This window comes from Echeneis naucrates, chromosome 1 (assembly GCF_900963305.1).
Source record: "Echeneis naucrates chromosome 1, fEcheNa1.1, whole genome shotgun sequence".
In the NCBI taxonomy this organism is placed as follows: Eukaryota; Metazoa; Chordata; class Actinopteri; order Carangiformes; family Echeneidae; genus Echeneis; species Echeneis naucrates.
In genome coordinates, this window is record NC_042511.1 from 24,580,537 (window position 1) to 24,595,669 (window position 15,133).

The 15,133-nt window shown below is 40.4% G+C and overlaps 1 protein-coding gene across 1 annotated transcript in view; it reads left to right on the forward strand.

Moving 5' to 3' along the window:
* Positions 1-15,133, forward strand: part of ctnna2 (catenin (cadherin-associated protein), alpha 2) — a 265,719-nt gene that overhangs the window by 38,516 nt on the left and 212,070 nt on the right. Inside the window, exons 3-6 of the mRNA XM_029497289.1 lie at positions 3,414-3,609; positions 7,591-7,757; positions 8,697-8,816; positions 9,757-10,023. Of these exons, the coding sequence (XP_029353149.1) occupies positions 3,414-3,609; positions 7,591-7,757; positions 8,697-8,816; positions 9,757-10,023 (750 nt within the window). The remainder of the gene's footprint in view (positions 1-3,413; positions 3,610-7,590; positions 7,758-8,696; positions 8,817-9,756; positions 10,024-15,133) is intronic.

A 15,133-nucleotide genomic window follows, 5' to 3' on the forward strand; every position in this document is an offset into this window, starting at 1 on the left:
CAATGTTTAATTAAGTTTCTGCAGCCCTGTAACAAAACCACACTCTTTGGCTGTACTTACACAAAGTGGATATATTTGATATACTTTTTTGTCACAACAATCTACTAATGTGAAGATCTTCTCATTTAAGAGCTATTACAGCAGGTTCAAATGAGGTTAGACGTCCTGGTGTGAGGAACATGAGGAGGTGAGGAGCATCTCAGCATCTCACAATTGAAAACATGCAATGTACAGTAGTACAGCAGCTTATCTATCATCCGAATTCCTACATATTTATATTGCTGTCTCTGACCCACCGTGCCTGCTGCCAGCTGTTGGCACTTAATCTGCTGTGTAATGGTATAGGCAGCCAACTTGTGGGCATCATTAGCCCCAATTTATGTTCAGCTTGACTGTGATACTGCCAAATAATAGAAAGTCATTTTGAAGGAGCAGGTGCGCTGGACACACCACTTCCACCATCTGATGTTTCTGTCACTGTGCACAGTGCTAAACTAATTGAAGTGTGTTTTCATTCATCTCTGAAATGAAGTCATGGCCACACCAGTCATCACTTCACAGCGACAAATCCTGATGAAACAGGATGATGGATGAAAACACGATACATATTACACCCGAAGTTAATCAAAACAAATGAAAGCATATGCTACGTAGACTGACAATGCCCTGCAGGCAAAAATGACTCCTTGTCAGGTACCTGTGTATGAAAGTATGCTCATATGTCAGTGCTCAGGCTACCTGGAGCACCGGCACCACACGGCTACAGGTAAGTCTGCTTACCTGTAGCCGTGTGAGTCTGCTGACTCGATACACTCAATACACCGCTAAATGTAAAGCTTACCATATGAATGCATACAACGTTATTTCTTTATATCAGGGCATCGCAATCAGTGATATAAAACGTTTGCTACAACCAAATATGGAAGTCAACCTACCTTCATACTTTTAAGTGCAGAGTGTCTAGTGTTAGGGTTTAGATTAGTGTTTGCACTGTTTACTAGTTGCCTGTATTTGAGGTGTCCAGTTGGAGACAGCTTCGGTTTGGTTAGACTTTTCTTCCAAAAACAATCTCGCCAATCACGCCAGCTGCACATGAGCTTATGGAACAAAGCAACATATATTTAAATTCAAGCGACCAAATTTTCTTGTGGCTAACAATCCACCTCATATCAGAGTAAATGTTTTTAGGCAATATTTAAGAGTCAAAATTGTGTTTCTGTTAGTCATGTTGAGGTTAAAATAGCAGATGAAGCAGGTTAATGGAAACTTATCTTGTGGCAATAATGAAGAAGCTGTACAGATGTAAATCTCATTTCTGCATCACTCAGTGTAGCCTGTATGCATTAGTTCAGTCTGTTTTCCTTGATGAACAATAATCATAAGTGTAGAGCGCAACACTTAAAAGGCAGACCGTCTGGATTTGTGCGACTGTGTCTGTGTGTGATTGCCTGAGCCTTTTTGTTTATGGCAGTTGTGGTGGATCGTCACTAAAAGGCTGCTGTTTCATGGCCCAGCATATGAATGCCCGAGGTGGAAGGTCCTTCTGTGCGCAGGTTTATGTGTGCTTTCATGTGTAAATATAATGATGAGTTATTGATTCAACAAACTTAGATTGAAATAAACACACCGATGCACTTTATAATGAGCACTCCTTCAGCTGTGTGGGGTGATGTCGAGCAGATGAACTGATGCATCCAAGTTGGATGTCGGGCCTGTTCTGAATACTTAAAAATAATAATATTAAGGCATGAATTACTTTTTAGACAAAAATAGCCAATAAAAGTTTCACTTGGTCCCTCTATGATCTATTATTGCTCCTATTCCTGGATCCATCATGAGCGAGCACATACATCATTAAAGTTCTTATTCCAGGCTAAAAAGCCCTTAAGTGAAGCAGCCCAGACAGTACATAACTTTGCTCTTAGCAGCTTTTGGGAGTGAAAGCCTCTGATATATTCCACAACCTAATCATATCACCCTATTGTGCGAGTTCAGCTGCTGTCAGACTGAAACTCTTACAGCAAACTGACTCGGGTTTATAATGAGAAATTTTTTTCCATGCACTTCCTCGCCGGCATCATACAGATGTGTTACACCGTGTTGTTGCCCACCAAATAGTGGAAATAATTCTACCCTTGGACTGTTGACAGGCAGGAGTAATTGGGCCTCTTCTCATGTTTCATAGGTTTCCGTTAATAACTCTCTGAGTAAGATTTTCTCCTTCAGAGAAAATGATCATGCTGCTTTTTGGTCAGTTTTATTTTGGCTTTCATTGTAATGATGCCGTACTTATTGCTTAATATAGTTAAATGATTTTTTTCTTCTCACAACATTTTTGTCAAAGTAAACAAAACTAACCACAGAGTGCATTTTCTGATCCTCTCAAGTGCTTATATGTTCCTCACAGTGCTCTGTTATTGCTGATTAGCCAAATGCTTTTACCTTCTAGAGAGGATGTCTGTTCCCTGTGATTTTTGTAACTTGCTTTAGGTAGAATGTGCTTCTGAAATTGATCTTTTTCTGTTTTTTTCTTTCATCGTTTTTTGGCCATTCGACAACATTATTTTCTCTGGAACACAGGACCACACACAGTGTTTGCTCTAAACGCATGCCTTTGAGTATCATCTTCTTGACTGTCTGTCTGCTATGGGGAGAAATCAATAGTTCTGTAGTCCAATACACAAATGCTTCCTGACTGTATGAGAAGCTTTCTTAATGGAACTTATCTTATTGCATTTCTGCCTGAGAAATACACTGCTGCAAAAACACTGAACTCTTACTAATAAAATATGATCATGGACTCATTTTGGAGGAATTTTTTTAAACACCTGCCGTGTGGCCCATCCAAAGGAAATGATTGCCTAAGACTTGATTAAATTATATTTTTGTTATGATGAGGACAGCAGCCTACTTAAGTTGAAGGATTACCATTTTCAGCGGTTTCTGTCAGAGATGAGGCAGTCTCCCCTGACTGATGCTCTGTACCATTCAGCATGTTTCTGTAGCAGTAACAGAATTCAGAGTGATTTGCCTCCTTGTATTTGAAGAAGACCATATAAAGGGTAAAGGTGTGACCATTTGTCATATGGCTTCACTGTACAGTAGTTTGAAGCATTTCTCCTAAAGTGTTTTCATGACATCGTCCAAAAGTACAAAATATACTTCCATCATAATAAGATCAGGTAAATTACTTGGACAAAAAAAATGTCTGAGAAATGGATGAGTTGCTGGAGCAAGAGATCTGAGGTCCCACAGGGCACCTTCAGTGGTCTAGTAGAGGCCAGGACTTGATCTTTTGGTGGTATGTGAAATACCAGCGGCGGGCCATCATGTGTGTTGTTGTTGTTGTTGTTGTTGCGGTTTTTATACTTCATGTTGCTGAACTAACTGTAATGCCCTCTACTGCTGCACAGGTGACCACCCTGGTGAACACCAGCAACAAAGGCCCTTCGAGTAAGAAGAAAGGGCGCTCCAAGAAGGCTCACGTGCTGGCGGTGTCTGTGGAACAGGCTACTCAGAACTTTCTGGAGAAGGGCGAGCAGATTGCCAAAGACAGCCAGGACCTCAAGGAGGAGCTCATTGCTGCTGTGGAAGATGTCCGTAAGCAAGGTGAGTGTGTTGAATATACTTTTTTTAATGTCATCCTACTCTGTGGTAATATTTCTTTGATCAGATCAGATAACTGTATCCTCAGCCTGGAATATCCCTGTTTTGTTGCCCGTCAGACATCCATTCATTCCTCCTTGCCCTCAGCGATGTTATTATTGCTTTTCTCCTCTGCAGATCGATATCCATCCATAGCATAGAATATGAGTGGGCTTGTTTCTAAACTTGCTGGATCATCATTCATCATATCAGTAAAGGGTTGCCCATCTACTGTCAGTCTATCTGAAACTACTGTATCCACGTCAAAGAGTTGTTTTCCAAAATCCAATTTAAATCTTATCTAGCTGTTTTTCCGGATAATGAGCATGTTGCACAATCCTTTTTTGTGTCAAATTTTTGATATTATCCAGCTTTTTTCCTCCCAAAAAGCTGGATAATATCACATCTTTTTCTTTTTTTAGATCACATAAATAGATCGCATCTCTAAACACCTCACAACATTTGGCAATTGCTACACTCTTTTAGTTGTCATACTTCAAGTCTTCTCAAGTTTTCACAGAAATGTTTCTTCACATCACACCAATTTTAGAGAGAGGGACACAAAACAACCAAAAGGGTCATATCCAATTCACACTCCATTCATAAAGCCTGAATGAAGGAAAGATCATGACAATGCTGGTAACTTCCTCAGTTTCATTGTCTGTTTTGTACGTGTGGAGAATAGCTCCCTGACTATTGTATTTCATATTTGCTAATTCAATTTCACATGCTGTCTTCGTGTGATGTCCTCAACATAAGAGTTTCCTCTGATTTTTACGGGTTCTGTAAAATCGAAACTCAGTTTTGCAGTGTAACTGAAATGATGTCATGCTGACCACATTTTCTGGAAGAGGATTGCGGTGCAAAGAGTTTCATCGGGAATGACAGCAGATGTGTTATGCTTGACTTTTATTAAAAGATACTGATGGAGTGTAGTTGATTTTTAACATTTTAATATTTACGTAAAGTATTAAGTGCTCCTAATGCCGGAATAAGTGAAATGTGTAGACAGCTTTAGAAAAAATGCAGTGTTAAGAGTGGCAAGGCAAATCCATTAAATATGATCGCTCAAAATCCATTAGTGTTGGACTTCACTTGGTGCATAAATGTAATGAGCCTAATTCTAGAGTTGTTTACTCTAAAGTCATGCATCGTTACAGCTTTGACAATCTGTAATGAAGGGAAGCCTAGCTGAATTTTAAGACATTGTAGATAACCTGTTCTCATTAGAATCCTTTTAGAAATTCTATAAGTCTGCGAACACTGAAATTACTGCGTGGATGTAACTCTTGACTTCAACAAATCGTGCTCAACCTTCTTGGGGTACCTTTGCTTACATGGGTCAATGTCAAAGTTGTTTGTAGCTCCCTAAAGTCCCTCCTCTGTGCTCGGTCTAACTCAGTGGTTCTTTATCAGAGTCAAATTAAGTGCCCGGAATGGAATTGGATTCCCTGTTCAATAGGTATACTAGCAGGACAGCTCAAATGAAGCGTGGTGTGTGTAGCGTTGAGGGTGTATCCCTCATCCTGTCAGCTCCACATGGCTGCAGCCGCTGTTCAACACTGGCCTGACCACGCTGGCTCACAGCTCTTTGAAAGTGTGAAATAAGCTGTTGTCATGCTGGCCGTCATCTTATCTGGCATGAAGAAGTCCAAACATTTTCACTTGTCACTTGATCGCTATATGAGACGAAGACCAAAAATTACCGGAACCCATTTTTTTGCATTTGTGTTTTCATAAGTGCACATTTACGTTCAAAACACAAATTCTGCCCTTTTTGATTGTTTTAATAGTAATTATCAGCCCTTTAAAAACGACAGTAATTCAAACTAAGCGAATTGAACGCTAGACTAGGAGATGAAAATTAATACTCTACGTCCCCTAACCTTTTACTGCCATCATAAAAAGATGGGCATGCAAAAAACTCAGCACAAAAGTGGAATGCTGATGGGGCACTCTCTCCCTCCCTCCTCGCTCCCTACACTTCACTTTTTTTTTGCCAGGTTGAATATAATTGCATGTCAGGTCATAAAGGAAAACCATTCCATATTAATAATATAAAACTTATTACCAGAGAAATATGCCATATTTTTTCAACAGGCTTAAACTGGACATTTCTTTTTCCAAAACCTCTGGCTGCAGTTCGAGCTGCTGACTGGATAAGGTCATTGTGAACTGTTAAACACTCAAATCTTAAATCTGTCATCACCTAATCACAACTCTGTCATTGTGACCTCATCACAACAAACCTCTTTATCTTGTGATTAAATTATAGATGCTGATTTCAGAGCATGGAATGGGTTCAGTAATCAGGTGCTTTGTACTGTCATCCCTCACATAAAGACTACAGCACATTGTGTGTCTTGGGTTTGTTGTCAGTTCCATCTTTGTGTGATAGGTTTTTTTTTTGTAGGTTTAAGGGTTGCTTATACCCTGAACTTTATGTCAATAGAAACTGTTTTATTTCCTTAATATTTACAATTTTTACTGAGAGCACTGGTGCAATTACAGCATCTTTAAGCAAAGAAATAGTCTTTTGACAAGAAGAACTGAACATCTTGAAAATGGTTCCTGACTCATCTCTCGTCTCCACCTCCGGTCCTGGAGGGCCTAATGTATACGCTAATGTATATAAACTAATTGATAGCATTAAGCTAATATCTACATGCCATGATGCATTACCTGCAGACTGCATCTTCAGATGAACTGGGGATCACCCTGCAGCATGTATGCTGCTCAGCATTAACGGGCCACCTCTGGGGGAATGTCCCTACAACAGAGCCTCAGAGCTCTTCTATAAAAAGCCAAGAAAAATTCTGTGTCCTGAGCCACTGATTATTCTGCCCCATCTAGCTATTCAAGAGATAATTATTTTTATGTAATCAATTTTATTTATTTATTTACTTTTTACATTCAGCCTTTATCTGACATTGTATATGCATACCTGCCAACACTGGGCTGTGAAAGAGAGGGAGATTTTTTGGGGTAGTGGTTAGAATGCTCTTGCAACGTTGCCCCCATTTAACCCTACACACAAGCTGATTAAAAGGATGGAAATGAAACGACATTTAAATCCATAGCTGCAATGGAATGTGCTACAGTGTTCCTCCCATAATGACTACTATCTTCTTGGATCCAAATATGTTTAATATTAGCAATACATAAACTACAATCACACATACACAATGAAACATTGCAATAATTAATCACAGTCGCCAAAGTGTGGGCAAAGCTGGGGCATTTGGGGTGGGTTGCCAGGTTGTCAGGTACCACAGCACCTGAAACACCAATTTGCCTCTTATTACTTTGAAATTTGGGGAAAGTGGGATAAATTACAAATCGGTAGCAGGGCGGGAGAAAGGGTTAAAAAACGGGAGACTCCGCATAAATTGGGAGCGTTGGCAGGTCTGTGTAAGGCTGAGATGTATAGGTTGTAGTGGTTGGAAGGGACAAAGCCATTCTCAGCTGGCCAGCCAATAAATAGGTTCTACAAGTTGAATCTGCAGTCAAGTGTCATTTGTTGACACCGCCACGGCGCCCCCTGCTGAAAAAAGTCTTAGAGGAAACATTGAGGTTGACCTTGGTCACTGGTTCGACATGAGTTCAGTCAACAATCAGCCCATCAGATTACATTAGATTTGCCTTTTCCAGTGCACTTGGTCCACAACAGTGGACTGTGTAAAAATAAGGAATGGAAATGTAGAAAAATATATGTTGTTATCTTATGAGAATTATTTGGCCAAATTGGCCTCTATTGTTCCCTTCAGCCACTTCTTTGTTACTGGTCCTTTTTTTAGGAGACTGTGGTATTTACTTGTGTGCTTTAGGTTGCAGGAATGTGTTAAAATGTGAACAAATTTCTGGGTTTTAGGACTCATTTGTGCAACGTTTTGTATGATCACGTCCTTCTTTCCTATGTACTGATTTTATCCTCCGCCCCTGAAGGAGAGACGATGCGTATTGCCTCGTCAGAGTTTGCCGATGACCCGTGCTCCTCTGTGAAACGTGGCACGATGGTGAGAGCAGCCCGAGCCCTGCTCTCCGCCGTCACCCGCCTGCTCATCCTCGCAGACATGGCTGATGTCATGAGGCTGCTGGCCCACCTGAAAATTGTGAGTACAATCATTGCCCAAAGCTGTGTACACTAGTTCAGCGGTGCGGTTGCTGGCATGCTGTGAGGTGACAGAGTTATGCGTGTAGGTTATTTTTAGTTCGACAGTCACATAGAAATCTGTCACCACTATGTTCATATATCTAATGGCCTGAATGCATGATTACAATTTGCATGCACTTTGTATTTAAAGGCTGCCAGATGTGAGTGAAATGACAGCTTGGTTAAGAAATATATGCTTTTATCCCAACCTCCCCACACATTAGCATATAGATGAAGCATGAGGGAGCATCCTGGAAACACATTTATGATTATACTACATTAATATCATACTTTGGTGCCCTAGTGTGATTAACTACACATCTGCATCCCACAAATTTGGTTTTCTTCGTCCCTTTGAACACAAAGCAAATAAAGGGCAAAGAAAGAGTGAGAGGCACTTGGTATAATCTGAAACAAACTCAAGCCTGTATGCACCTTCAGTCGCACACTTGTCTCTCTCTCTCTCTCTCACACTCCAAGTTCCCTTTTCCAGCTTCATTCTTGAGGCCCACAGAGGGGTTTAACTCAAGCCAGTATAAGCCCTGCCATCAAAGGCTATTTAAAAGTTATCGCTCTCTTCTCACTCTTCCATTTCATCTTGTGCGGCACTTTCATTAGCGGTTTAAAGGAGTTTAGAATCAAAATGTACCCACAAAATGGATGGAGGGTGATGTAGAGACCAATTAAAACTGCAGAACTAAATAGCTGTTGTCTTTTCAAAATCTGTTTGCAAATAAACACAGGTTTTCTTTTTTTTTTTTGGTTTTAAAATGAATAAAATCTGGCAACATATACTGTTAGAGTTTATGGCTTAATACAAGTACACAGGCCAGGGCCTCACAGAGTTGTTGAAATATTCAGGATTGTGGTTTGTTGTGTGTCTGTTTGTGTGTGACAGGTGGAGGAGGCCCTAGAGGGAGTGAAAAATGCAACCAATGAGCAGGACCTGGCCAACCGCTTCAAAGAGTTTGGGAGGGAGATGGTGAAGCTGAACTACGTGGCAGCCCGGAGACAGCAGGTAACTGTATTTTTCAGGAAAAAGGAAAATACTCCTTATTTATGTTTCACATTCAAAACCAGACAGATCCCCAGGATGGCTGCTGCAGAGATAAATGGTGTAATATCATTAGAGTCTAAGCTACACTATGAAAGGGTTTCAACCTTGTTTTGGAACCCGAGGCATTGAAATGTAGCTAAAATCTGATTTGTGCGTAGGAAATCCTGATTGACAAGATATCACTGAGTCACGGCCGGGTTGTTTCAGACCGAGAATCCAAAATTCTATGGAATTTTATCTGCTTTGCATAAGACCCAGTGCTACTGTGATGTGATTAAAGAAGATGAAACACTTCACCAAAAAACAATCCTTTTTCAAACTGACTAATGATTAATGCAGGGTTATTTTACCTGACACTGGAAAGTCCAGTTTTAGTGTGAAAACTGTACATTAGAAAACACAAGTTTAAAGATCCTGTCTCTCAATACCATTTGAAATAATACAAAATCAGCAAAATATCCACATCAGTGCATTTGACCCGGGAGGATAACTGATAAAATTGTATTTAATGAGGCTCCCCTGCCAGTAAAACAAAAAACTTTTAGAAGATTATGTTGTTGTTGTGTTTTTTTTTTTTTTTCAAGCATCCACCCAGCTGAATTATTCCAGAGCACAACACTGAGCTGAATCCCATCCAGCTCAAGAGTTGCTGACACTGCCCTAACTTTGTGTTGCTGAAACAATACCCATCCATCAACCAGGATGTTAACTTGTGTTAAAAAAATAAAAAATCATGTACTAGGATCTGCTTGTAGTTTCTTTATCTCCATATTTTCCTCTTAAATAAATAATCTTGCATGATATTACCTTTTAGACAAATAAACGGATTTGCTTTGATGTAATTTCTACATCTACATTTGTACAATCAGCTCTCCTTTGAAAACCCTTCTCACCTTCACAGGAGCTGAAAGACCCCCAGTGTCGAGATGAGATGGCAGCCGCGCGTGGGGCCCTTAAGAAAAATGCCACCATGCTGTACACGGCTTCCCAGGCCTTCCTGCGCCACCCAGATGTAGCGGCCACACGTGCCAACCGAGACTACGTGTTCAAGCAGGTGCAGGAGGCCATAGGGGGCATTTCCAGCGCTGCTCAGGCCACCTCCCCCACCGATGAGAAGCATGGCCATGCTGGCATCGGCGAACTGGCTGCTGCCCTCAACGAATTTGATGTAAGTCAGCAAACATTCTGTTCTTTATCAAAAAGTATACAAAGGACCGTGTGTGTGAAAAAGACTACAAAGATGAGACCAAAGAATCTGTTCTTCTGTGTTTTTATGTAATCGTTGGAAGAGTGTAGCTCGATGAACTGTCGGTATAACAATATTTATTGTCTGATATATAAGATAGTGAACTCCCCTTCTGTCCTGCGCTTTCTCAGCCTGTAACGAAGGATCACAGATCAGCCCAAGTCAACTTATGACTCTTTTTATTCTAACTCTTTGTGTGCATGGAAACCATTCCTCCATCTGCAAAGATGTATTCAAGCCCCATTTTTAGCAACACACTATACATCAATAGGCGTTCTTATCTGCGATGCTTGCTGAAGCCTGTCTTTGTCAGTGTATCTACGTGGGCCTTCATGAGACATTTAAAACACGAAGAGACATTTGTTTATTGTTATATATTGATGGAAGTATGTTTGTTCTTCATATTTAATGACCAATTATTTCTTTAGACTTTGCTGCTTTTCTTGCCTTTATAAATTCACTCAACAAAGTAGACAATGGTTTTCTCCTTTAGCACAATGCTATGCTGCCATCTAGTGGTAAAGCCTTGATAATGAGCTTCTCTGTGTTGAGTTGGTGACGTTAAAAGGACATTGAACAGGTTCTGGATCGGGATCTCTTGCTATTTCACATTTCAAGCACCCTAATTTAAACATGTAAATGGGAAAAAATGTGCGTGGCAGTGTATAAAGGTGAGGTGCAGGTGAGGTCCTCAAGAATCAGTCTTTCACAGTAAAAACAGCCAAAATCTCTGAGGCATAAACTACTTAGTGTTAAGGACAAGATGGGTTCATGTTGGTTGATAATTAGGTAACACTTACAGAGCCTGTTTAAATAAACTTTCATGTGTGATACCTGATCGACAAAGATGGTGAATTTTAGGCAAAACATAGGAGTGGTGTGCATCAGTGGGACATGGGCTGGTTTTTCTGAATCTGCAAGGAAGTGAATAATATACTTCTCTTACTTGTAGAAGGTTCAGTGGAGAAAATGTATCGGTAATAATGCAAATGATGAGAGTACAGGCAAAAAACACACATATGAAAGTTAAAAACTGGATTTTCCTAGATGCTTCACAAGCAGATGAAAATTATCAGTGACTATACTGTCCTGCTTTGGTTTTAGACTGGCTGTGACCCTAATTTCTTCAGTGTACCGCTTTGAATCTACAGCTCTGAGCAGAATTATGACTTACTTAATGGATATTACACTTATTACAGCTCTAAAGTGACAATTCCATGTTGTTCATCATCCCCAGTGCACCCTGATGGCATTTTGTTCGATGCCACATTTAGCATTACGCATGTACTCTACTTTGTGACCTTGATATTTATGTGTTCTACCAGTTGCTCACTCCTGTGATGATTCATCTCTGGGTGCTCTCGTTTGCTCCCTGGACCAACCAACACTACTCTCCCTTATTCCTGTCGTGTTTCTGCGTGTCCCTGGTACCTGCACATACAGTAGTATATTTCCTCTGAGGAACCTCAGGCTCACAGACAGATGGGTGGACAAGCTGTCAGCAGAGTATCAAGCCAGGAACGTCCAGAAAGCAGTTTACCACAAGCATGTAGGAGGCACATGAGTTTAAGTATCATGTGTAGAAATAAGCAGGTGATCTGACACACAGCTAGTGGAACTGCATCTGGGGATAATGCAGGAACTGAGAAGCTCAGATGGTGGCAAATAGCAGACAGGAGAGCAGGCAGACTTGGGCACAGAAGAGGGACTGAGGACATCTGGTGGTCAAGTGGAGAGAGGGAGACTGAGGTAAAAATACAGTAAGACCGACAGAAGAATAAGGATACTGTAGGCGTGAGGGGAAACAACACATTTACTAACTTTTGCAACAACTAAACTTTGTTGTTTGTTTCTCTGACATCTTTCCACAGTAGACACATATTTCACTGATATGGGGACATACACATTTATCTTTTAGATTCAATTCAGTTTATGTGTTTGAATTAGATTACATGTAAAATGTAGTTAGATAGTTAGATAGTGATAGTGTATTTCTTCAATACTTCCAGATTGGGGAAGAATTGTTTCACTGAAGTCACCCTTTAGATAGAATAATTGTTGTGGTACGTAGTCTTATAACAGACATGCATATGCAGAAAAGACATGAGCCTTTTCCCTCAAAAGGGGAATAATTTCTCTACTTCCATCATGGCTCCCAACCATTCCCTTTAAAAAGTGATCTGATGGGCAGCCCTGGGACAAGGGGATCTGCATCGTATCATTGTGAGGTTAGCGGTCTGTGAGAATCTCGTCTTTGGATAAATACATTTTGAATTCCATCATCAGAGTAACACACTTACACTTGTATGTGAATGCAGTATATGAACTAACAGCGTCGTTGATGTTTTCGAACCACCAGTCTAGTGACCCCTTGTGGCAAAATCTAAGGATTGCAAAGTATCTTGCATTTTGACTGAATGTTGTTGCTGTTGTGACCAACAGCATGAGACATCAATATTGATGCATCACAGTATGATGATGAAAAAAAGGAAAAAACAAAACTATGTTGTTTAAGATGCTTTGGAAAAAGCCAAATTTTGGTTCGTTGTTTTTGACCATACTATCCAGTTGAGGCTGTTTCCTCAAGCAATCACATGAAGTCTTGTTTTTTATGGAAGTGCAGCTTTTTAGAAAAGCACAAGGCCTCCCTGATATCATTTCATTTGGCAGACAGGCAGTGAGGCGGCAGTTCATTGAGAAAAATGACTGAACCTGGTGCACGTTTAATTCCCTACTACCGCAGACACGTGGACAGACAGGTCCTTTCAGAATAGTTAATGACCTGATGTACCGAACTGTGTGACACGGGGCTTGCAGGACTACATGTGTGTGTATGACGGCGTTGCTTTGTTTGTAATGCAGTTCCTCTAGATGCTGCAGAGTTGGATGATTGCGGTTTTTGGGTGCTGCTCTCTGTCTTCAGTCAGCTTTGATCTGTTTGTCATCCTTTGACTTCACGGCTATGGTTGGCCACATGGATGGCAGTCCTGTCTACAGCACAGACTCAGAAACAGACACAGATAGACAAAGTAAAAAAAAGTTATCGTGAGTATTGTAGCATTTCTTTTCAGATTCTTAGTTTTATAATTTTTTTTCAATTTTTGCAAATGGATCTGTAATAGCATAATAGTGACCATTTTGAAATGGAGAGGATGGTGTTTTTCTCCCTATCTATTTCCACATCTTCTTTCACCAAGGCATCTGTCCCTCAGAAATGCAGATGCAGACTAAAGAGGACCACAGTGCTTTAGATCCGTCTCAGGCTTGATAAATCTAAATCGAGCTGAAATCGGAAAAAAACAGAGTACCTTTCAGTCTTCTGTCTTTTGATGCCAAGATTGTCAAATCATTTGTTCACGTACAAATCACTGACTGCATTACCTCCTATGTGTATTTTTCTATATCCCAAATTAAGGTTAAAAAAGAGACACTATGTTTTGAAAGGTGGTTGTTGGTAATATGTCACCAAACAGCAAATGGCAAGGGGACATTACCTCAGTTTGTGCAGAACATATACAGTCTGTCAAACAAAAGGTTAGATGTCTTTTTTAAAATGCTGGGCACAGATGGAGTTCAGCAGTTAGAGTGAAAAGGCTGCTTATGAATAAGACCAGAAAGAGGGGATGACCTCATCTCTACTTTCTTTATCGACACCTAGAATTAGTTCTGAGTGAGTCAACTTGGGGCACTGAGGTACAAGATCTTTTCTATTGAGGAAAAAAAGAAGGTCAGCAACAGTTCAAGCCTACTCATTTCCAGCACCATTCGGCATATAATGAAGAGGCAGCAGGGGCTGTCTCTACTTATCACCTTCCAAGACACTATATATAAGAAAGTGATGAAGTCTGCACGTATTAATTATGTTGTATCACATTGTGGATGGCTTGAAATCAGCCTGGCAACTGAATCTCTGTGCACAGGACACAAAAAAACTTTGTCTGAACCTCAACAATTTGCAGCAACAAATCTGCTTTGCCATCTTCCATCTAGTTCATTATGAGTTTTGCTTTTCAGAATGCTCTACAAACTCCACTACACAAGCTTTTAATACAGTAAATTGAGCAGATGGTACTTGATCATATGAAGTTGGTTAGGAATTCCAAAATTTGACTTAAATGTCACTTTATATTGGGTCATTTTGAAGAAGTTTCAATCATATTCAGATTAAGATTTTTCAGAAACTCTAAGCTCAACAGCTAGGTCTGCCCACTATACCTCCATGAAACATAAACTGTGGCATCATAATTGTATTGGTTTGGTTTTGAGATCGGTTTTGATATGAATGATAAAAACGACCAATGTGCCAACCTGAAGGAATTCTTTTTTTTGCCTCAGCAGCTGGCAGTGACAGCCAACACAGTTTTGAAATGGGCTTACATGCACAAGTGCTTGTAAAAGTGGCACCGAATTTAAAGATAGCCACCTTTAAATTCGCTATGCAGGAAAAGCCCTGTCATGTTGAAATGGAAGTCTTTATTTGGGGATCTGCCCTCAGTGGGAGGACAGATGGAGTCGAGCCCCAATGGGTATGTGGTTAAACACACACTGTACCACACACAGGCATAGATTTTTAGGTCACAGCACACATACACATTGTGGTTATTCTGCTATGTTTAAAGATTACAAAAGAGCAGTCGCTCTAAAATTAATAACAGCAAGAATTACCATGTACAATTTCTTTTTTTTCATCAAGCCCACTGTATGCCTACCTATTGTAAGGTATTTGTTGCACATGTGGGAGGATAGCAGAAACTGCTCACTGCGTATGATCATTTAGATGCAGGCAGGAAACAGCCTGCCATTCTCTCCATCTCACCCAGTAACTGCCATGCACATTTTAATATGCAAAAAAAAAAAAAAGTCCCTCTTTGTGCTGCTGTTGTTGCCCTCTCCTGCTTTGAGCCTCCTTATCTCTGCATAGTTAAAAGCAGGAAGCACCTGATGTAGCCTTTTCTAAATTGTGATTGTTAGTCTTACCTGCTCTCGCACACTCATTTGAAGTGCCACGCGTAAAAGCATCATCTTGTGAACA